At 47.2% G+C, this 21,981-nt stretch overlaps 2 protein-coding genes across 5 annotated transcripts in view; one reads left to right on the forward strand and one right to left on the reverse strand.

The window, feature by feature from the left end:
* LOC111144065 (zinc finger DHHC-type containing 3) overlaps positions 1–11,102 on the reverse strand; it is a 52,510-nt gene extending 41,408 nt beyond the window's left edge. For all 3 annotated transcript variants that reach the window (XM_022498157.1, XM_022498156.1, XM_022498158.1), the window contains exon 1: positions 10,904–11,102. The gene's annotated coding sequence lies outside the window, so the exon portion shown is untranslated. The remainder of the gene's footprint in view (positions 1–10,903) is intronic.
* A 46-nt stretch (positions 11,103–11,148) lies between these two features.
* The window catches only part of LOC111144192 (exosome component 7), a 35,582-nt gene continuing 24,749 nt past the window's right edge, over positions 11,149–21,981 (forward strand). Inside the window, exon 1 of one of the 2 annotated variants that reach the window (XM_022498397.1) lies at positions 11,149–11,292. In XM_022498397.1, the coding sequence (XP_022354105.1) occupies positions 11,149–11,292 (144 nt within the window). The remainder of the gene's footprint in view (positions 11,293–21,981) is intronic. The other variant, XM_022498398.1, reaches the window with a different exon arrangement.

Below are 21,981 nucleotides of genomic sequence, written 5' to 3' on the forward strand. Positions count from 1 at the left end.
GAATGACCTTCTGAGCTCTGGGCTATCCCAGCATGTGGGAATTCTAAGGAAATCATCTAGTCCTCCCCTCTGGAGTTTCAGAAGCAAAAAACTGAGAAGTGACTGAAAGTGGTGATAATTTTCTAAAACAAAAACAAAAACAACCCCCCCCAGAGTTGCCTCCAGATCTATAACTCTCATGCTTCATCATACCTGACCACATGTGTGCTCTTCCAGTAACCCAGACAGGTGGACACAAATGTATCCAGTGAAATGAAGTCTGTGTCCTATAAACGCAGGATGTGGGGTACTGGGCTGGCTCTGTGGTATGCACTCGTGACTCAATTTCCACGCTGCCTATCCAATGCTGAACAATACAAAGGTGTCTGAAAGGGCGACGCTACCATCAAGCTCCCAGGTCCCATCCCACTGTGGCCCATCAGCAGGTCGGCTAGGCTGGATGCCCAGCCAAGTGCTGGCCATTGGTGATGGCAAGAGTCCAGATGCAGTACCTATAGTTACTCATCATTTGTTGAATGAGGGGCAAATTCTTATAAATCCATCACCTGCCCTAACAAAACTGACCCAAAGCCCAGGCTTTATGCACAAGGGTCAAAGTCATCCCATAAAACACACAAGTTCTGTATTCGATGTATTAGAACCCCCTCCCACCCTCCCCCACAGCTGTCCATCCAACAAGTGTCCCAGGAACCACAGATCTTCTCAGACTGCCAACTTCACTGACTTTCTTGAGATAAGATGTTATCCCGAAGTCCGGGATTAGTTCAGCTAGATCTAAAATCCGTAAAAGCTTCTCAATGTACTTTCTGAGGATTACTTTCCTGAGACACCACACCCACTCACATTCTCACATCCACACACGCATTCACACACAGCACAGAAGTAGGTTTTGGGGACTGTACAGATTAATGTAGCATGAACACACTCAACCTGTATGAAGTATCTGTTTACAGACGGGCTGAATAAAGTCAAAACAAGCATTATTTTCCCTTGACTTAGAGAGAAGGGTCATCCAAATACTCCAAAATATTTTTTTTTTTAAGGATTCAACTTTCTGGGTCCCTCCCTACTAGGAAGAATGTATTGTTCATCTATAGTTCAACTCAATTTCATCAACTCCTTAGCCGACGTCATGAACCTCAGCAAGGCAGTAGAAACCCTTAAATCGGAGGCTTTTAACATAGGTCACCATCTGTTTCAGGTGAGTAGTTAACACTGTAATAAATCTAGTATTGTGCTGAATTGCTGTTGGGGGCGGGGTGGTGGGGAGGGCATCTGGTATCTTCTTGAACTTGCCCTAAACATTGAATTCTCACCTAAACTAATTTTTACTACAGTTAAAGAACTCAGTCTACCCATATACAATCACTTAAAAGGTCCCCTGAAAGAAGGCAGCATCTTTTCTGGTACTTGCATCCTTTTTCTCAATTGAAATTCATCTTAACGAGTATATCAATAACCTTCTATGGTTTAACAGAGGAGACGGGGAGATGGAGAGGAGAAGTGAGTTGGGGGAAATTGGAGGGGGAGATGAACCCTGAGAGACTGTGGGCTCTGAGAAACAAACTGAGGGTTCTGGAAGGGAGGGGGATGGGGAGTAGGGTGAGCCCGGTGGTGGGTATTATGGAGGGCACATATTGCATTGAGCACTGGGTGTGGTGCATAAACAATGAATTCTGGAACACTGAAAAGAAATAAAGAATAAAAGAAAAAAATAACCATCTATGGTTTAAATCCTACTGTCTCAAAAATACAATGTTTGCCACTTTTAGAACTTCTCACACTGCAGAGCGATAGACTTAAAAGCATTCAAAAGGCAGCCCTACAACTTCAAAGATAAATGAATGGTCCATGTCCTAGAAGCTTTAGAAAGGTATCTGAAGTAGAAAACCAATTTATCTGAGTTACAATTCTCTTAATTTAATTTGTGTAAGGATCCAAAAGGATTGAAATTTTATATGCATTTTTAGAGGGTTCTCAGAGAAAGAAAGAATGAACCATGAATCACTATGTTTGAAATATTTCATTAAAAAAAAAAAAAAAAAGAATGAGTCACTGAACTTTCTCTTCTAAAAGGTAAGGGTGTGGTTCGAAGGAAAGGTGCCTTATCATCTGCATCACAACCTGCCAGCCAAGGAAGGTGTCCAGGCAGGCAGAATGCCCTGGCCTGTTCTAGAAGATCTTTACCGACAAGTCTACACCACTCTCTGCGGGAGGACCCTGTCCTGCTCTGCCTGTCTCTTGTCTTCTGACATACTCAACGTTCAATAAAACACTAAAAAAAGGGGCACCTGGGTGGCTCAGTGGGTTAAAGCCTCTCTGCCTTCGGCTCAGGTCATGATCCCAGGATCCTGGGATGGAGCCCTGCATCGGGCTCTCTGCTCAACAGAGAGCCTGCTTCCTCCTCTCTCTCTGCCTGCTTCTCTGCCTACTTGTGATCTCTGTCTGTCAAGTAAATAAATAAAATCTTACAACAAAAAAACACTAAAAAAAAAGTAAAAAAGTAAAACATCACACTCCCAAACCAAACCCTATAAACAATAAGGTTCACCGAGAAGACCAGATAGGGGTCGTAAGTTAAATTTTCTGGCCTCCTAACCTTTGTATAAAACAGACTCATGTGCGTGCTCAGACTTCTTAATACTAGGCCTGCACTTCAGAACGAAGTCTGGGATTTGGACAGCGAATGGATGCTAACAGTTCTCTTACTTATCACAATGGACTATTGTACTACAAGTGGCCAGATCACCAACTCCTGACTTTCTAAACCTACTTAAAAAAAAAAAATACACACCTGATGCGGGACACAAAGGTAGAACAGGAATTATTAATTCCTTACCGCCTACAGCCCACTGACAAGTCCTTGAAACAGGCAGAGTGACCTTCCTCCAGGGACCAAACTGCCTCAATATTGATACTCTGTGAAGCCCAAAAGGCATCTTGATCTTAGCCCAATCCCCAGCATTCTGTAAGTTTACTTTAACATAAAAATTCCCTCGGAAATTTCCTTTATCAGATACATGTTGGCAATCATCCCAAGCATATGACCCACCCATATACATCTGAAGGGTCTCCAAGAGTGAGTTTCTACTAAACAGCAATAAACGACCTCTCCTAACAATAGCTAGGCCCCCAGGAACCTGGAAACCTTGTTTCCAAAATACCCGGGAGGTTTACACTATCCCTAACCCCCTCCCACCTTGAAAGTATATGATGGGCCACTCCTCATGACCCCGGGGTGGCTCTTTCTGCCCACGGTCTGTCCCCTTGCTTTAAATAAAACCACCTGTTTGCACCAAAGACGTCTTAGAATTCTTTCTTGGCCCTCGGCTTGGAACCCTAACGTCTTTCCTACATCACATCCACATGGAGGATGCCATAATACAGGTCACAAACATTGGGGATCCGTAGAAACTACACTCGTTTGGGTAACACAGTCTATTTTCCCCTTTTATAGGTGTACTTTATGATACGTTGTAACAATGAGGAAAATTAATGAAACTTTAAAACAGGACCATGTGTACCATGAACTGGTTAAAAAAAAATCACCATCTGGGTCAGAATTTTAGAGCTGGAAGAAACCTTCAAGACCATCTATTAGATTTGAGCCAAACTCCTTCTGTTCCATAGATGAAGAAATCCAAATCTGTCTGAGACTCTTGTCTAAAAGTTTTAGACAAAACATGCAGTGCTGTCTCCAGGAATGGAGATGGGCACCAACATGAACCAAATGCCTATGATGACTGACTTAGATAATGCAGCTCATTGTAATTCTTACAAAAATCCAGCACCTCAACCTTCTTACACCTCAACCCAGTGAGATGCAGAAGTCTTGGGTAATATTCCCAAGGTCACACAGAGCAAGGGAGTGGTAAGGCCAGGACTCAAAACCAGCTCTGCCTGCCACCATAGACCACAGTCTGAGCACAGCATGTGGCTTTCTTTCTTTTCCCAGAGCGGGAGAGGAGGAATGACCAAGCAGGAAACACGAGTTCTGCTTCCTACTCCCTCACACAGTTCACGGACCCCAGGAAAAGTCACTTCAGCTTCGCTTTGATGGCTTCGTCTCTAAAGTGACTGGGAAGGACCAGATCTCTAAGATTCGTGACTTCTTTTGAAAAAACCCAAGAAATGGACCCTAAACAGACATTCCTTCCACTAGCTCCTGGAAGCCTACTGTACCTGTTCTTTAAAAAAAAAAAGTTTTTTTTTCTTTCTTCTCTGTGCTGTTTGACTGACATCTGGCAGCCGTCTCTTCAACGGATCTTGACACTGCCCCCCAGACTACCTTGCACACGCTGGGCCTGAAACACTCAGCCTTTGAGAAAGAGACTAGCAAGGTTTACCTGTCCTCATCCAAACTAGATGAGTAAAGAAATGAAGCTCTAGGAGTGAGCTGAAGGTCCATAAACCGGTTAGAGAGGTGACTACCCCCCACCCCTCAGTTTATCAGACCGTACTTGCCCCAGGCTTGTGCAGCCATCTCCCTGCATTCCAAAAGTCTGCAACCCAGCAACAAAATCTTTTCAAGGGCAACAATGTATCACCAACCCAGCTGCCTTCAACAACATTGCTTGTCCATGATTGTGTTACTCTCACAGTATGTGAGCCTCTCCTAATCAGGTCCACTGGCCTCTGGCAGGGTAGATTCCCAGCTGGGCCTTCTGCCTGGCTCCTGCCACAGTGAGGGGGGGGCATGCTGAATCTAAGAGTGGGGCCCCAATTCTTCCTAGGTGTCTACTACCCCGCAGGCACTGAGCTGAGCGCTAGACACGTCTTCTCTTTGCTCTTCCTTGTAAATATAAACCCTGGCTTTCCCATGCCCTTTTGCAGAAGGGAAACTGAGGCATGGAGAGATTTGCCTAAGCTCATACTCTAAAGAAGCAGTGGAGAGGGTACATTCCCCAGACTGCTCTCATTCCAGAGCCTGCTTTTTACTCCTCACTGCAACCACTAATTTTGCCCCTGTAACCAGAAAACAAAGGGAAAGGTGCGCCGGTGCCTCGGCCATGACCTTGGGTTACTTACTGTTTGGCTCTCTTGCCCACACCTGGTTATGTTGAGATGGTGCTAGTGGATGGGTCATGCGTGGCAGCGTTCACAGGCCACAGGCCTGAACTTAAGCATTCTGTCCTCTAAGGCCGGGCCCTGGCTGAACACCAGCCAACATTTGGAAGGACTGATCCTGCCTTAATCTAGGAAGCGGGAGGTATGTGAAACTTCAGCGGGGACAGTCACCCTCGGACTGAGTCCCTAAAATCTGCTTCTGTTGGAGAATGCTTCTTGGGGGGCTAAGTTCCAGCACGCTGCCTTTTTGGAGAGAGCGCCCACCCATGCTAGGCAGAGACCAACCAGCAAAGGGTCCCACCTGAGGTGCTGAAAATGGCACCTGCCCCCACATTGTGCCATGGGCAGACATGCAGCCACTGTGACATCACCCAGGCAATCACTTGGCTTTTTTAGGGACTAAAAGCAGAAGGCTCATGGAAGGATCTAAGATTGAGGGGAGAGCAAGAGAACCAGTTACTGCAATGGCACTGGGAGCAAGAAGGGAAGCCATACAGCTTTAGATCCCTGCTGATGCCTTTCATCCCCGGCACACGTAGGTGCCACACCAGAGCGGAGCCTTGGGGAAGACCTTGGGACCAAGGAACCGGCTGTCCACATCCACGGCCCGTGAACAGGCTCTGTCACATCTATCGAGGGCTTCGGAGACAGAAGGGAGGCCAGTGCTAAGTTAAAACAGAATGGCTTGGGGTCAGGAGGCCACAGTTCTACTCTCCTTCCTGCGGCCACTACCACCTGATTTCTGGCCAAAGAGTTGCCCTCCCTGGGCCTCGGTGGCCTCACCTCTAAAACGAGGGAAGACTGAGCTGCATGCGGAGATCCCCTGCAGGGTTGAGATTCTGAATCCTCTGTTCTCAGGAGCAAATTCAATATTTTGTTAATTTCTTGGATTTTTATATGTTTACCAAAAGCATCCCTTAACTTCCTTTCCCTGTTCTTTCTTCATATAAAAAATCCACCAATAACTGTTAGGCATTTTCCTGAGCATGCTCAGTTTTCCAAACAATTATCATTTCCTTTTGTTAATTCACTTCTTTTTTTTTTTTTTTTTTCCCAGAGTGGAAAAAGCACTACCAAAATGCATCAAATATTACTAAGTGGTAAGAGAGAGAAATCTTTAAAAGTGAAGCAGGACGTGTATCCGTGACTGGTTCTGAGTTTTACCATCTTGGTAAGATACACATTTTGGGGTAAGATGAGGCTTAGAACAGTTAAGAGATTTGCTCTTAGGGGCGCCTGGGTGGCTCAGTGGGTTAAAGCCTCTGCCTTCAGCTCAGGTCATGTTTCCAGGTTCTTGGGATCGAGCCCTGCATCGGGCTCTCTGCTCAGCCGGGAGCCTGCTTCCCCTCTCTGCCTGCCTCTCTGCCTACTTGTGATCTCTGTCAAATAAATAAATAAAATCTTAAAAAAAAAAAAAAAGAGATTTGCTCTTAAAAAAATCACAAAAAATGATCTGTGGCAAAGCCCAGATCACTGGAATAGACACCCAGTAGTCTTTGTGCCAAAAGATCTTGTCTTATCTTCCTAATCATCTTGCCTTTCTAGATTTTTTTGCTGCTATTTCTCAGTTTAGAAATGTACGCTTTGTCCACAGCCACGTTAGAAGTTGCTGCAACAGAACTGTGGCCAGAACTGCATCTGTCCCACTAGGCTTATTTTTCTAAGGTGAGATATTTATCCCACCTAAAGAAATTCTGTCCCCACAGACCCTGACCAGGAGAAATGCCTGTCTCAGGTAGCCCAGAAACATCCAGAGTTCAACTGCCAAGTTTCTACATACCAGGAAGCTTACAGTTTGGAGGAGACTATGAAAAGATGGAGTTTTCCTGGTATTTCCTGGCATTTCTTGGATGGATAACTGAATCAGGTGGGACAGGGAACTGAAGCCTTCTTACCTTCGCAGTTGCGAGGCAGGAATAACCTGGCCATTTGTCTCTGGAAATCTGCTTCCAAAGAGGAAAGCAAGTGATTAAAAACATACAAACACAAGAAGAAACTAGAGGCAGCGTGGCATTTGCTTCTCCCCTTCCCCCCAAGCAGGTCAATACCCCGACTTCACTCCTCCATTTCTATCCAGATTCGGGGGCTATTAGCATGGGTATGCGTGTTTAAGTATTTCCAGGCTTGCTAATCAGAATATGTGACCCCCCCCAACCCTTTGTTCACACATGCCCTAATGAAAGATGTGAGAAGCACCCTGCTACCTTCTCAAAAGGAAACAGACACGAAGACCATTCCTCTATATGAGAATAAGCTTTACTGATGGAGTCCTATCAGTTTTTCTGCCACTGTAATTAAGAGTTGTAATTTCTGGAAAAGCAGCACAGCCACAGACCTGCCTGCATGACTGACAGGTTATTTATATCGAGTGTTTCTTCAGACACGGCACAGGCAGGACAAATCAAAGTGTTTAAAGGAAACAGATCCATAGGGAAAATAAGTTACTCGCATTTGCTTTTCTGCAGTTTTGGGCTAATTGTGAAAATGCAAAGGTAAAGGCTTGGCACTTGGCTGCCTCTCTTTGAGCCTGGGAAGATGTTCCCCTGCTGGTCTTTCAAGAAATCCCTGCGACTTCAGCACCGCGGACTCTGCGTTGCCCCAAGCTCTTCTGTAACTGGCTTTTACTGCTTTAATTAACCAAGGTTAGGTGGGACAGATTTATTCCACCTCTGTAATGTCATTGTTTTCTGTTAGTGGCTAATAGCAGCTCTTTACCTCTCATCCTTGATGCCTGGCCTGCACAATTAGCACCTTATTACAGGTCGGCCTCACGTCTAATTACCACACTGGCTCAATTGGGCACTTTATTTCACTGTCTTGTTTATGTGCTAGTTTGAGTGCCTGGGCTCTCCAGCTATAGCAAATCCTTAACTCCTTTTAGGCAGGTGTGCTTTCAGCTTCCCATCTCTCTGAGTCCACAAGAACACTAGACACTCACAGGCATGCAAACAAATACTTCCTGTCTGAAGAGCTTCTAGATGTCTATTCTGGGAGTAAGGCACATGGTTGGCATCAGGGTCTCCATGCCTCGCTCCATCATCCGTCCCAGATCCAACAGCCTTCTCTGTTGTTGAGGGCTCTTCTCAGCTACTCTGAGTTAAGCTCCACTTGGCTTGTATGTAACCTTTTCCCTTATCCGAAAGGGGAGGCTGAAACACACATAGCGAGCGTCCCCTCCGCACCATGTTTGACATTCCTTTAGAAGAAGGAGTCAAGGGATGTGAATTTATGGTTGAACAGACTCCCTGCTTTTGGAATAAAAACTAACTACAGCCTACAGAGCAGTTAACAATTCCATAACTAAACAGGCCTCCTTCACCGAATACTCGGGCAAATCAAGTATAGTCTGGTGAGGAGACCGCATAAGGGGATGGTTAGAAGTGCAGGTATGGGAGTTATTGCCTGGTCTCAAACCCCAGCTCGGGCACTTTTTAGTCATGTGACCTGTGAACTTGATCAAGACAATCAACCTCTCTGCACCTCAGCTTCCCAATCTGTAAAATAGGGATAATGGTACTTGCCTCATAGGGCTCTCGTGAGGACTGAATCAGTTAATCATTGTAAAGTGTTTTAGAACAGTGCTTGGCACCTAATAAGCACTACGTAAGTTAATGTTAAATAAAATTTACATAGTAAGAGGTTCAGAATGGACAGACTTACGAAACATAGCCCCCCCCACCCTTGCCCCCAAGAATCTGACGATAGAAAAATATGTTGGTTTTATAGACTAAGGTGTTATTCTTGGCTTCTTGATTTTCTGGCTAACATGCCTTCTTTGACTTGCTTCAATAAACCAAAAAAGAACTCTGAATTTATGAGTTTTAAAAATGTGTAATGCATTATCACAACAAACATGATAAAAAATGTTCTGCCAGCATTGATACGTAACGGTTACTGAACATGTCATTGTTTTAGTAGAGAACTGAAAATAAACATTCCGCTGTTTACACCTCTCAGACCTACTTAGCCTAACATGTCAGACATCATTCATAAAATTATTTAGCAAATACTGCCAACTCTTCTCCAGCAAGGAACCTTTAGTCAGTTGTCAGGGGAATGGTTCAAGTTTGCGTTCTATATTTTCAAAGACATATTGAAAGATCTTTATATAAAGATGATTCCATGATATCCAACTCAGACTCTTTCTGTCTTTTCTGATCTGTCCATTTGCTGCCACTTTTAAAATCTACAATTCTTTTAGTTATCTAGCTACTAAAACTCCATGTTCAGAGTCTTTACTTTCTGAGCAATCTCTAGAACAGAATATCATTTCTAACATCAGCAGCGCCTTATTATCTCATCACAAACAAAGCTCCTCACATAGAAACCAGGTGTCCAACCACACAAAGATTCCTATGTGCCCCAACAGGTGGGGCACCTGTGCTTTCATTTGGAAGAAAAGCCTTCCGGCTTCACCTCTCCCAGTCTCCCTGGAGGGCCAAGTCCAACCCTGCAGGATGTCTTCCCTATAGGTATACTTATAAGAGAACAATGAAGACATAAGAAGCAACTCATGTCCAGTCTACTAAGTGATTATTTATTTTGGAACCCAGGAGTTTACAGCTTAAGAATATGGGCAGGTACTTCTTCCCTGTACCCTCCTCTGACCCACCTCCCTAATCCCACTGTATTCATGGGTGCCACCACTATAGTTCTTAACCATGTTCTGTGGTTATGTTGACCCTAGAGCCTTTCCCTCTGCCTGGGGAGCTACTCTGGGCAGAAATCGTGTTTTATTTGTCTTAGTGTTCCAAAGTTGGCCCAAAGCCCATCCCTAGTAAGCTCTCAATAGTCACCTATGAGACAGTATCGAAGCTACTAGCAAAGAAATACATTCTTCAGATGATCAAGCTGTCAAGGGTTACTGTATTTTCACTTTTCAGAACAGGGAGTCTCCTTAAAAGAGGGACATTTGGAAAAGTGATCAGACACCCTTGCTTCAGTCACTCTGTGTTAACTTTCCCCCATTTATCCACATGACCTCTTTAAAATCTGTACCATACCTTATCTTGCCTTGCCTTATTGGGTTCCTGCAGTGACCCTATATTCACCTTGTGGGTATCCCTTCTGGATATCCAAGGCGCATACTCCAACTTGGCCACGGCCAGGGCTGGGATTCCCGCCCCCCGCCCCCACGCAGCTGTCTACAGCTCCCAGCGACCACACCATCAAGCCGAGGCTTCCAGCCATCACTGGGAAGCACTGGGGACGCCTGGACACTGTGCCCCTGGCCAGCACCAGCTACCAAGACTCTGCCCCTTCCTCTCTTTGGGATAATGCTCCAGCGACCACCTGGGGCAAGGGGAAATCCTGCAACGTTCAGGGTCACGTCTGGTCAGCCCGAGAGAGTGGGCAGGGGTGGAATCCTTGGGGTGGAGTGAGGACGCCCTGGGACTACTGGGCACTCACTCCGGGCCCGGACCCTCCCCACCCAGAACGAAGTAAAGAGGGCTTCACCGCCTCTTCTTTTCACACATCCTAGGGACTAGGGAAATGCGGGACGGAGGGATGGGGGTGGGGGAAGAGGGGAGGAAAGCAAGGAGACAGCCCCTCAGGCCAATCATGACATCCGCCTCCCCTCGCTCAGGGTCGGTCGGTTTCCCTTTCAGGACCTTTCTCTTTCTCTCAGGTCTCTCCTCTCCTCTCTCTCTCTCTCTCTCTCTCTCTCACACACACACACACACACACACACACTCGCTCTGCTACTTCAACTCTGGCTTTGAGCAAACTGCGACGCGCGCCTCTCCCACTACAAGTCCTAAGCTCCGGCCCCGGCCCGCGCCTCTGGCCTCATCCCAGCCTTTTCACTCAACCCCAGTTCCCCCTCCCAACTGACCGTGAAGCCGGAGGCAGTTCCCCAGTCCCAGGCCCCCGGTGGGGCTCTCGCCGCCGCCGCCGTCGCCTCCCCTTGCAGCCCCCGACCCGGAACCCGGCTTCGGGCTGCAGCGATGGCTCCCCGGCACGAGGCGCCGCGGCTTCCTGGACTCGTCCAGACACCGGGCGGCGCGCAGGAGAAGCCCATCGAGCTGCCGGCGGTGGCGGCAGCGGCGGTGGCTGCAGGAGCGGCCGCCGCGCAGGTTGATGACGCAGGGCGCGTGGGGGGGGGGAGCTGTCCGCGCCGGGGCGACGCGAGCAGATGACGTGCGACGAGCGGAGCGGCTCGGCAGCATGGCGTCGGTGGCGCTGAGCGAGGCTGAGAAGGTGTATATCGTGCACGGCGTTCAGGTAGCTGAGCCGCGGCGTCAGCCATCGGGTTCCCCTGGCATTGCGGGTGGCGGCGCGCCCTCGGTTCCCTCGGGAGGAGGCTGCCAGGCGGCGTTCTGGGTTTACCTGGTCATTAGACAGCTCTGCGGCCGGCGTTTGCAGCCCGAAGCCTGCAACGGGAGTCTCTTTAGGATCCCACCGCGAGGGTGCACTTAGGGCTGTGTGCGTACTTGAAACCTGCCGCGTCTACAAGGTTCCCAACCTGGGTGGGAAGGCGGTCCCTGAGGCCTTTTCTTAGCGAGGGAGCACCGCCCCCAGGGCCGTCTTTTCAGCTTTAGGGAGTCGCATCCCTGGGCCGAGCCTCACTTTTCTCTGCTAGGAAACGGGGGTTGGCGGGAGGCTTCTGGCCCGCTGTTCCTTACCTCGTGGTTGGGAAGCACAGGGAGAGAAGGCAATGAGGGGAAAGCGCTTTGGAAATATAAATAAATATATTACATATATTCCCCCTTACAAATAAAGGGGGAAGAATGTTTAAAAAGCAGCTCTACAGCCAGTGGCACTTAGTTTTGCAGTGGATTATTAAGATCCTTAGAGGCAGCTGTAACTATATTCAGATCTTCTGTGGTCAGTTTTCTGCCCTTGAAGCCAAGACCACTCCTGAGTGAGATTGGAGAATGTTGGGTGTAATGAGCTACCAAGGAAAGCCAAGTGTGTCCTTCTTGTTTGTAACCTACCCAGGTTAGAGACATCCCCAGACGTCTTGGTGAAACCTGACCAGAATCCTGTTCTTGCCTCTAGAGGCCTAATCATTTTGTGTTTTACTTTTCACATACAGTGGAGTATGGTCAAATTCAGCTTCTGGCATCCCCTTTCCCTCAGCCATTGATTTCCTTATTATTTCAAAGATGAATAAAGTAAAGGCAATGGAATGTAACATATATGCTAAGGGAGTGGTATAGTTAGTGGAGGTCAAAGGAGCTATACAATATTGGGGACTGTGATGCTCTGAAGTCTTCCCTAAGGAGGTGGAATTGCTCCCTTAAATCCATGTCAAGTGTCCCTCTTTTGTGTTTTCAGGACTCCGTATTCGTTCATTTGACCTAGAACTAAGCTAGACTCAAGGGATGAGAAGGATCCTGCCCTTATATAGTTCCCATGCTAGAAGGAGGAGACAAATTGTAGATCTATTTGTGTGCTTGTATGTAAAATTGTACTGATGGCTGTGAACGAAGAAGAAGTCAGGGACCTGATCTAGTCCAGGAAGTCAGGGGAAGCGTCCCTAAGGAAATAACATTTGAAATGAGCTCTCAGCATGCTTAAGCATTAAATAGGCTTGAGCCTTTCTGGAGGAAGAGTTTCTGAATCTGCAGGCTCTCAGGTGGAGGAGGTGTGAAGCCACAGGGGTGGGCTGGGGGTGGTGGTGGTAGATCAGGTTGTTGAGGTGGCTAGATGCCTGATCCTAGAGGGTTTGGAGGTTTGGAGGCTCAGTCACTCCTTTCTCATGGATCTTCGAGGTAGTGATCTGTCATTTGGTCCTTTTAAAACCTAGTTATTGTCCAGCGATTAGTGGGTACTCTGTGAGATTGTTTGAGTAAGGCAGGTCTTAAAAGGGAGGTCAGTTGGGCACTCTTTTTATTTTTATTTATTTTATTTTTTTAAAGATTTTATTTATTTATTTGACAGACAGAGATCACAAGTAGGCAGAGAGGCAGGCAGAGAGAGAGGAGGAAGCAGGCGCCCTGCAGAGCAGAGAGTCGGATGCGGGGCTCGATCCCAGGACCCCGAGATCACGACCCGAGCCGAAGGCAGAGGCTGTAACCCACTGAGCTACCCAGGCACCCCTCTTTTTATTTTTAAAGTTAAATCTCTATCTAATCCGTACCACGAACCTAATATTAGGGCCACAGTTGTTGGTAAATGCTCTGCTCTGTGTATCATGGAGCCATGCAGAGTACCTGACTTTTTTTTTTTTTTTAAGATTTTATTTATTTATCTGACAGAGAAAGAGAGAGAGCACAAGCATAGGAGCAGCAGGCAGAGAGAGGAGAAGCAGGCTTCCCACCGAGCAGGGAGCCTGATGCGGGACTCTTTCCCAGGACCCTGGGATCATGGCATGAGCCCAAGGCAGACACTTAACCAACTGAGCTACCCAGGAAACCCCAGAGTAACTGACTTTAAAGAAATCTCTTTGTAAGGACTATTAGTGTTGGCTACAAATTTGCTATATTTATGGAGAAGGGAAATAGCATTGACACCATCTGAATAAAGGTCAGAAGGCAGGTGATTAAGCTTCCTATGGGGTTTCCACTGACTCAGTTCTAAAATCACCTCAACTTTTGTTTTGTTGGTCTTTGAGTGCTGGCAGTGCACCTTATACGGTACCTCCCTGGAATTCTGTTCTTTCTTGTGTCTGTAGACCTACTTGTGTTTTTGCTTGTTTGTTTTACTTTTCACCTTTGTGCAGTATGGTCAGTTTTAGCATCTGTCATCCCTTTCCTTTCAGCCTTTGGTTCCTTTACTATTTCAGGGATATTTCGTCTTGGTTTGGTGGTCATTAGAAGCAGTTGAAATTATTATTATTTTTTAAAGATTTTATTTATTTGCCAGGGAGAGAGCAAGAGAGAGAGTGTGCGTGCACAAGCAGGGGGAGTGGCAGGCAGAAGGAGAAGCAGGCTCTCTGCTGAGCACGGAGCCTGATGTGGGACTTGTAAGGCAGGTCTTAAAAGGGATCATGACCTGAGCCAAAGGCAGACGCTTAACCAATTGAACCACAGAGGTGACCCGGAAGCAGTTGAAATTAACCTCACAATGTATGTTGAGGAGTCAGTTGCCAGTAATGGTAACCAACAAACTCACTCAAGCACAAAAAATATGCTTTAGAAGGTTGTGAGTGTTATTCTAGGGATTCGGGGTCATCTTCAGGCTCTCCCTTGCTTATCTCTGCTGCTTTTTACGCCTCTGCTTTTTCTTACCTCTCTTCAGACTGGCCTGTGGTTTCTCAGGCCACATGGTAGGAGGAGTGTGGTTACCTCTCAGCTCCTGGGATTATGGTTCCTCTGTATATAAGAAGCCATCCCTTCTAGTTCAGTTCCAACATCATCAGGAGAAAAATGTCCTTGCTTCAGCTTGGGTCAGATGAAAGGACGGACAGAATCATTAGGCTCAAAAATGGCCACTGGGAGCATGGGGCACACTTGAGAGAAAGCATTTTGTCCGCAAGGAGGATGAATCATATTAGGTTCTGGCAGAATATGGAATCCCATTCAGATAATTCAGGAGACTTGTATGATGCCACTATTTATAGTGGTGTGGGTGGGTTTCAGGTAATTGACAAGAGATACTGAGGAGCCCAGAGATGAGCAATGGCTCATCTCAACAGGGAGGAGCTGTTACCCCTAGGCTGAAGGGTCGAGGGAGGCAGTTGTGTTACTAGATGCCAGTGATAGCTACAACTGTGGAGGAAGAGCTGCTCAACAGACACCGTAGGCTTGGCCAGATGAAAGCGCTGTCAGAAATGTGGCCCCGGTTTGGGGTGTTAGGGAGGGGGGACGGGAAGCATTGTCTCATCTCCTTTTGGACCTTTCATTGGCTAGACCCAACCACAAGACAGTGAAGGGAGTACAGGTGATGTAGTTGAGAAGGAGATAACCTGGTGCACAGATGAGGCCAGAGAAGGATGGAGAATGGATCCAAGGGAGCGGATCAAAGGGATCCGTGGACAGGATCAATGGAAAGGTTGATCCATCAGTATTCTTAGTATATGATTGGATTGGTTTCTGTTAGGTTCCCTGTCACCCTTTGAAGGCTGAGGTGTCCCACCCTGGTTAGGCACATACTATAATTTTTATGTCATCGAATCTTTGAAACTGGCTTGAAGGTGAGTATTATTATCTCTATATTACAGATGAAGAACTGAGCTCCGACAGGGTCCATGGTCACACAGAGAGTACGTGGTGGAGCGGGGACAGAAATCCAGATCTGTGTGATCACAAGAGCCCGTACCTGACTTTCATGGTGCTTTCCTACTGCAGTGAAAGCCTTGGTCGTCTGGTCCTTAAATAGGGTTCCCAAAGCAAGGGCCAGAGAGAATCCCTATTTCTACTTCTCTTTCTTTCTTTTTCCATCTGGAAGCATGTGAGCAACAAGAAGGAAGAGGGGACGTTCTGGACACTGCCCCCTCCCACACTCCATTTTTCTAGACTTTAAATAGTTCATGGTATATACTGTATTGTTATCTTTCCAAGTAGTATCTTTCCTGCTTTTTTTTTTTTTTTTTAAGATTCTATTTATTTATTTGACATACAGAGATCACAAGTAGACAGAGAGGCAGGCAGAGAGAGAGAGAGAGGAGGAAGCAGGCTCCTTGCCGAGCAGAGAGCCTGATGCGGGACTCGATCCCAGGACCCTGAGATCATGACCTGAGCCGAAGGCAGAGGCTTTAACCCCTGAGCCACCCAGACGCCCCATATCGTTCCCACTTTCGTTAATTCCTTTAGAACTGTATTTGCCTTTCTTTGTACAGCTTTTGTTTTACCGACTCGTATCTCAAACTGTTTTTTTCTCTATTTACAATACTCAGTGATTGTGGGGGGCAGATTTTAGAATTTGCAGAATCTAGGGTTTACCCTCTTTTGGGTTTGAGCAACTGGCTAGGTGTGCGTTTTCTTCTTGAGGAGACACAGCTGACCTCCATCTCAGCCTGGTGATTCTGAAGTCTTGAAGTACCTTTCATTCACCTGCAAAATGCAGATTCCCAGGCTTTGCCCAGACCTTCTGAATCTCTACCTTTGGTGTTGGAGCCTGGGAATGGACGTGTTCACAAAGTGTCAGGAGATTTTGATGCCGCCAGCAGACATTGGCCTACCGGTGGACCACTGGCCTGGTCCAGCTGAGAGTCTGCTGCTGAGTCCCTGCTCCTGCCAACCTGAGGTCGTGTGGTCTCCTACTGGGTTCGCAGGAGGACCTGGGAACCAGACAAAGCGGAGCCCTTTTCCCAGCCGCGCCATTCACAGTGAGAGCGATTTTACCTGAGTTTCTGAGCCAGCTCCCTCTGGTAAAATGAGACTGTATCCATCGTGGGGGGTGGGTGGGCAGAATGGGCTTGTGAGAAATGTTGAGATGGGGAAATACAGCGTGCCTGGCAGGTGGTCAACGCCGAAGAGATGTTGGGTTTTTTTCAAGTTTGTTTTTTCCGTCAGAAGTGTGGCTTTGTGCTGAACTGTGCACACTGTGTTCCCAGCCTTCACAGTGACCCCGCCAGCGGTTCAGCCTGTGGCAATTGAGGGCTAGAGATTATTAAATCATCTCCAGAAAAAGCAGATTTGTGGCAAGGGCTTGAAAGTCCCAAGGCAGCTCCACCATGGACCAAGTGGTCTGTGTGGCTCTCCGCTCGTCTTTATGTCGGTGTTGACACCTCCACTCCGCTCTCCTGGAGTGTATCTCTTCTCTGCAGCACTTGCTGTCCAGCTTCCCTTCATCTTGGCAAAAAAATCTGTCACCGCCTCCCCGTCCCCCACCCTGGCCTTTCTTTCACGTGGTCGCTCTGGCCACCCTCTGTACCTGACCTGTCAGTTCCTCTTGAACTCCCTTCTTAAGTATTTCCCGGGTCAGAGATCAGATTCCAAGGAGAGAGTCAGTTTCATGCCGGAGGAGCAGGCTGCTCTCCGGATTGTACGTGGGGTCAAACACCCCCACCACAGGCTCTGGCTGTTGGACGTGGACCGTGGCTCAGTCACGTGGCCTCAGTGGAGCCAGAGGCAGGGTAGGCTTCCCACAGGCCTGCTTCTTGGTGCTGTGGCCGTGACCTGGACATGACACTGGCCTTCAAGGCTTCAGACCAGGCCCTAGCGATGGATGAGCCCCACCAAGAGGCATTCCTCTCTGGACTTTGTCAAAGCCGTCTTACGGAATTTCTCCTGGCAGTTGAAGGGAGGTGTAGCTCAGCTGATGATTTCCATTTCTTTTCTGTGGCTCTAGTTTTCATTGTAAGCATCGTTGGCAGAACAGCACAAAAAAGGGGGAACAAGGCTGACACTGGGGTCCTTAGCTGTAAAGCGGAACAGTCAGTATTCAGCTGTTCAACCCGGCCATGCAAAGCTGGAGGCAACCCCCAGGACTCTTGATTCTGAGTCCTGTGCCCTTCCCATTTGCGGGCCCATGGCACGAAAAGCCTGCACCCAGGTGCTCTGTGAAGGGAACAGAATCACGTCCTCGAATTGCAGACTACTCAGTACACTCGGAAGGTGAACGAGGACTGACATCTGGTTTTGCCTGCTGTGACTTGGGCCATGGCCTGCAGAGCCGGATCTGATGTGGTCCTTCTCCTAAGTGGGGTTGCATTCTAGTAGGAGAAGTGTTCTAGTCTCCGTTCTGTAGCAGGTCCGAGGTGTTGGACAGGTCAGAAGAAGGTAATGGGGGGTTAACCTCACTGCCAAGGCCACAGTCTAAATTCTCCCAAGCATGTTAGGTTAGTAGAGCCGACTTGTCAGCTTCCTTTAACGAGTGATAGGACTGGGTTACTTGGGTCTGAGACAAGTGTTTCTGGGTGGAGTCCCTTGTCCTTCCACTCTGCCGTGGACAGCGAAATGGGTGCCTCAGTGACCTTCCTCATGCATAAGCTCCCTGCAGGCTTGTTTTCGAGGATTCAGTGAGCTGATAGCGGATAGGTGGGAAGCGGGAGAAGGGAACTGTGCAGGAGGCACTTGTGTGTGCTACAGTGTGTGCTACAGTGTGCTGAGGGTCCCCTAAATGATTCCTGGCTTTTGGATTCTCCTCTCACTCTGTAAACTTGGGGTGATTCCTGCTTTCCAGATGAAGAGACGGACTCCAAGCTGTTGAGGAGTTAACTTGCGCAAGGTCACAAAGCTGGTATGTGACAGGAGAGATTTAAATACAGGTTGAGGGGCGTGTGGGTGGCTCTGTTGGTTGAGGATCCAACACTTGGTTTTGGCTCAGGTCGTGATCTCAGGGTCATGGGAGGGAGCCCCACGTTGGGCTCCATGCTCAGTGGGGAGTCTGCTTGGGACTCTCTCTTTCTTTTCCTCTGTCCCTCTCCCCAGAATGCTCTTTTTCTCTCTCTGTCTCTCTCTGACTCAAATAAATACATAAATCTTTAAATATATATATATATATATATATATATATATAGTACATAAAATAGATATATAAATAATATATTAAATATATATATGTGTGTGTGTATATCTATACACACACATATATACATATGGGTTGGAAAGGACTTCACCACACCACACCACACCCAGTTGGCAGAGATGTTGTGACTGGGTAAGAAACAACTGGAAAGTCAACCGGGAGCTGTCCCAGCCCCCTCTGCAGAGAAGGGCAACCCTGTCCCATCACTCCATGGCGGTGTCCAGCATTTGTTGACATTTCTGTTGGGTTTTTGGATGGAGCTTTTGCTGTGGGGCAGCCCCTGTTTAAATGGTCACACATGGATTAATTCCCTTGCTTCCGGGTACTACTGGTGAATAAACATTTTGGTAGGGAGTCTGGCTCTGAGCCAGAACAAGCAGGTTTGGGTAATTTTTTTTTTTTAAGATTTTTTATTTATTTATTTGACAGACAGAGATCACAAGTAGGCAGAGAGGCAGTCAGAGAGAGAGAGAGAGAGAGAGAGAGGGAAGCAGGCTCTCCGCCGAGCAGAGAGCCCGATGCGGGGCTCGATCCCAGGACCCTGGGATCATGACCTGAGCCGAAGGCAGAGGCTTTAACCCACTGAGCCACCCAGGCGCCCCGGTTTGGGTAATTTTTAAGCCTTTTATGAGGAAAGCTGGATTTTAAGAAAAAAATAGTCCTGAGTGCAATGATTTGTGGACTAATTTGTTTGTTTGTTTGTTTGTTTTTGGTTTGTTTTTCTCCTATTCTCTTCGGTGCTTTTTTTCTATGAAAAAAAAATATATACTGCGTGCATCCTTGGGAAGGAAAATTTATAGCTTTTTGTTTATCTCTTACTTGTCACCTGAGCCTTTCCCAGTGAGCCTTCTTCAGGGAACAGAGAGTGATTTTTAAAAAAAAATTTTAATTTTTTTAAGAAACATATAATGTATTTTTAGCCCCAGGGGTACAGGTCTGTGAATCTCCAGGTTTACACACTTCACAGCACTCACCACAGCATCCCCCCCAACAATGTCCATAACCCCACCCCCCTCCCCCCAGCATCCCTCAGTTTGTTATTCGAGATTAAGAGTGCAGAGAGTGAGTTAAAGGCTGGAAAGGCAGTACCTGGTGAGGCCTGGTTTTCCATCCTGGAACAGGGGCATTGTCACTACAAAGGGTAATGACTAAATCTTTCCAGAAAAGTGATATTTTAAAGCCATAGTTGGAAGCCCTGTCACCTGTGGCCTCCCTGCGTTCAGAGTTGTTTTCTCCATTGTTGTGACCAACTGGTAGAGCCAGCAGTTCACCCTTCGAGGGAGGCTGTCTCCTGTTGCCCAGTGGAGAGACCCTCCGGAATGCAGAGGACCATGTGGAATTGTGGGTTAAGAGCTCTGGCTTGGAGTTCAAGTGCTTCTTACTGGCCATGTGACCTGGGGCCAGACATTTAGCATCTTTTATCCTCTTTCCTTATCTGTAAAAGGGATGAAAAAAGCTATCTTACAGGGTTATTGTGAGAGTTAAATGTGTCAGCTGTGTAGCATTCCTATCGCGTTATCCCAAATATAGTAAACGCCCATTAGAGAATAGCTCCTATTAGTTTTTGCAAGTAATTGTGGCTGTTTTAATTTATGGATCTGTAGAATTAGAGAAGTACCTTTGAGGCCTTCTGATTCAATGTCCATCTTTTAACAAAGGAGGTACTAGTTTCAAGCATCTTGTCCTAGATCAGGCAGCTAGTTATGCGAGACCAGGCCTGGAGCCCATGACCAAGAGAGTCCTCGTCACTGCTCACACTTGCACCTGACCTGCAGCTCAGGCAGGGGTAGCCTTCGTAAATCACGTTTCTGGGCCTGTTTTCACTTTCCTCACAGGGCACACCTGGGAGGATGGAGCATCAGAGATTAACCTAGGAAGCCTTTCCTGTTCTCTGGGTGGGGTCATCAAGAGGCAGTTATTATGTAGTTTTGGGATCCTCCAGGGAAGAGGAATCACTTTATGGAGTTCCGCCCCGGAGGTTCATTTCCTAGACTTGAACTTCTGTTGCTTTTCAAGTACTGGTCTTCCCCAGACTCACGATGGAGACTCCCTCCAGGAAGGGGATGGCCTGGAGAGCGGACGAGCCTCAGAGGAACTTCAGGCTGTCTAGTGATGTGTATTTTCTCTGCATTAACAGGAGGGGGATAGGGCAAGAGTAGAAACAGGGTGGAAGGGCAGAGCTGGGTGAGTACAATGCTTTGCTGGATTTCAGTGTCTCCAAATAAAAATGTCAGGCATATATGCGGTTAGCCAGGCAGTTTAAAGGTAAATTTGGTTCAGTTACATACTTTAGGACAGTGTTTTTAAACATTTTAAGGAGATGGGGCGCCTGGGTGGCTCAGTGGGTTAAGCCTCTGCCTTCGGCTCAGGTCATGATCTCAGGGTCCTGGGATAGAGTCCCACGTTGGGCTCTGCTCAGCAGGGAGCCTGCTCCCACCACCCCCCACCACTCTGCTGCCTCTATGCCTACTTGTGGTTTCTCTCTCTCTGTCAAATAAATAAATAAAATCTTAAAAAATAATAAACATTTTGAGGAGCATTAACCCCTTTGAGAATCTGACAAAGCTAATGAGTCCTTTTCTGAAAGAAGAGTGCTTTCAAGAAATGTTTACAAAGAATGAGGAAGATCTCCATGAGCTGATGTGTAGTGATTGCCTGCATATGTATTATTAAATGTTAAAAAAAAAAAAGCAAAGTATAAAAGCGTGTCTATAGCATGTTACTCTTCATATAAGGAAGAAAGGGATATAAATTCATGTATCTGCTCATTTGTGCAAAGGAGATACAGAACGATGAACCAGCAATTAAACAGACTGCCTGGGGTGAGTGGGAAAGAGCTAGAAAGAAGGGGGCATGAAAATAGGGCGAGGGGAGAGCGGCCTTTCCCTGAGTACACTTTTCCTGATAACTTTGAATCCTAGAGTCGCGGCAATAGCCCACATACCAGAAAAGTAAATGAGTAATTAAAAGTAGCCGGGATATGAGGGAGCCGCCCTGGAGCACAGTTACAGATGAAACTCACAGTGTGGGGGAGTAGTAGAGCCACACTGAAGGATGGGGAGGACCACTGGGAAGCAGGATTCCGGGTGGGCACTCTAAGGCTGGAGACGAAAAGAACGGTCCTCCGTGTAAATTTGGTTCTCAGGATTTAACAAATACATAAATACGTTGCAGATAATGAGAGCCAGGTTTCTCCCTTTCTGAGAAAGAAGTTACCAATAAGACAAGGAGGAAGGTTAGAACCAACTCTCCGCGTGCACACGTGGCCTTTCGACAGTTACGTGGACAGACTCAGAAATAAGCGCAGCTGTGGGTTAGCGTACGCAGATGTCATCTAGCTCGGTCTGCCGGGAAGTTCTGGAAGCAGTGGGTCCCTGGCGGCAGTGAACTTACTGAGCAGCCAGATCCTGGTTTCTGAAGCACGGTTCCTCAGTGAAAGGAACCAGGACTCCTTGGAGAAAGGGCTGATCCCAGGGCCGGGGCAGGGAGAATACCAGAGGCTTGGAACATCCTGTCTTGTCAGAGGTAAAGATGTGCTTGGAAACGATTTCAGGC

This window comes from Enhydra lutris, unplaced genomic scaffold (assembly GCF_002288905.1).
Source record: "Enhydra lutris kenyoni isolate GAN:26980312 unplaced genomic scaffold, ASM228890v2 scaffoldscaffold10, whole genome shotgun sequence".
Classification (NCBI taxonomy): domain Eukaryota; kingdom Metazoa; phylum Chordata; class Mammalia; order Carnivora; family Mustelidae; genus Enhydra; species Enhydra lutris.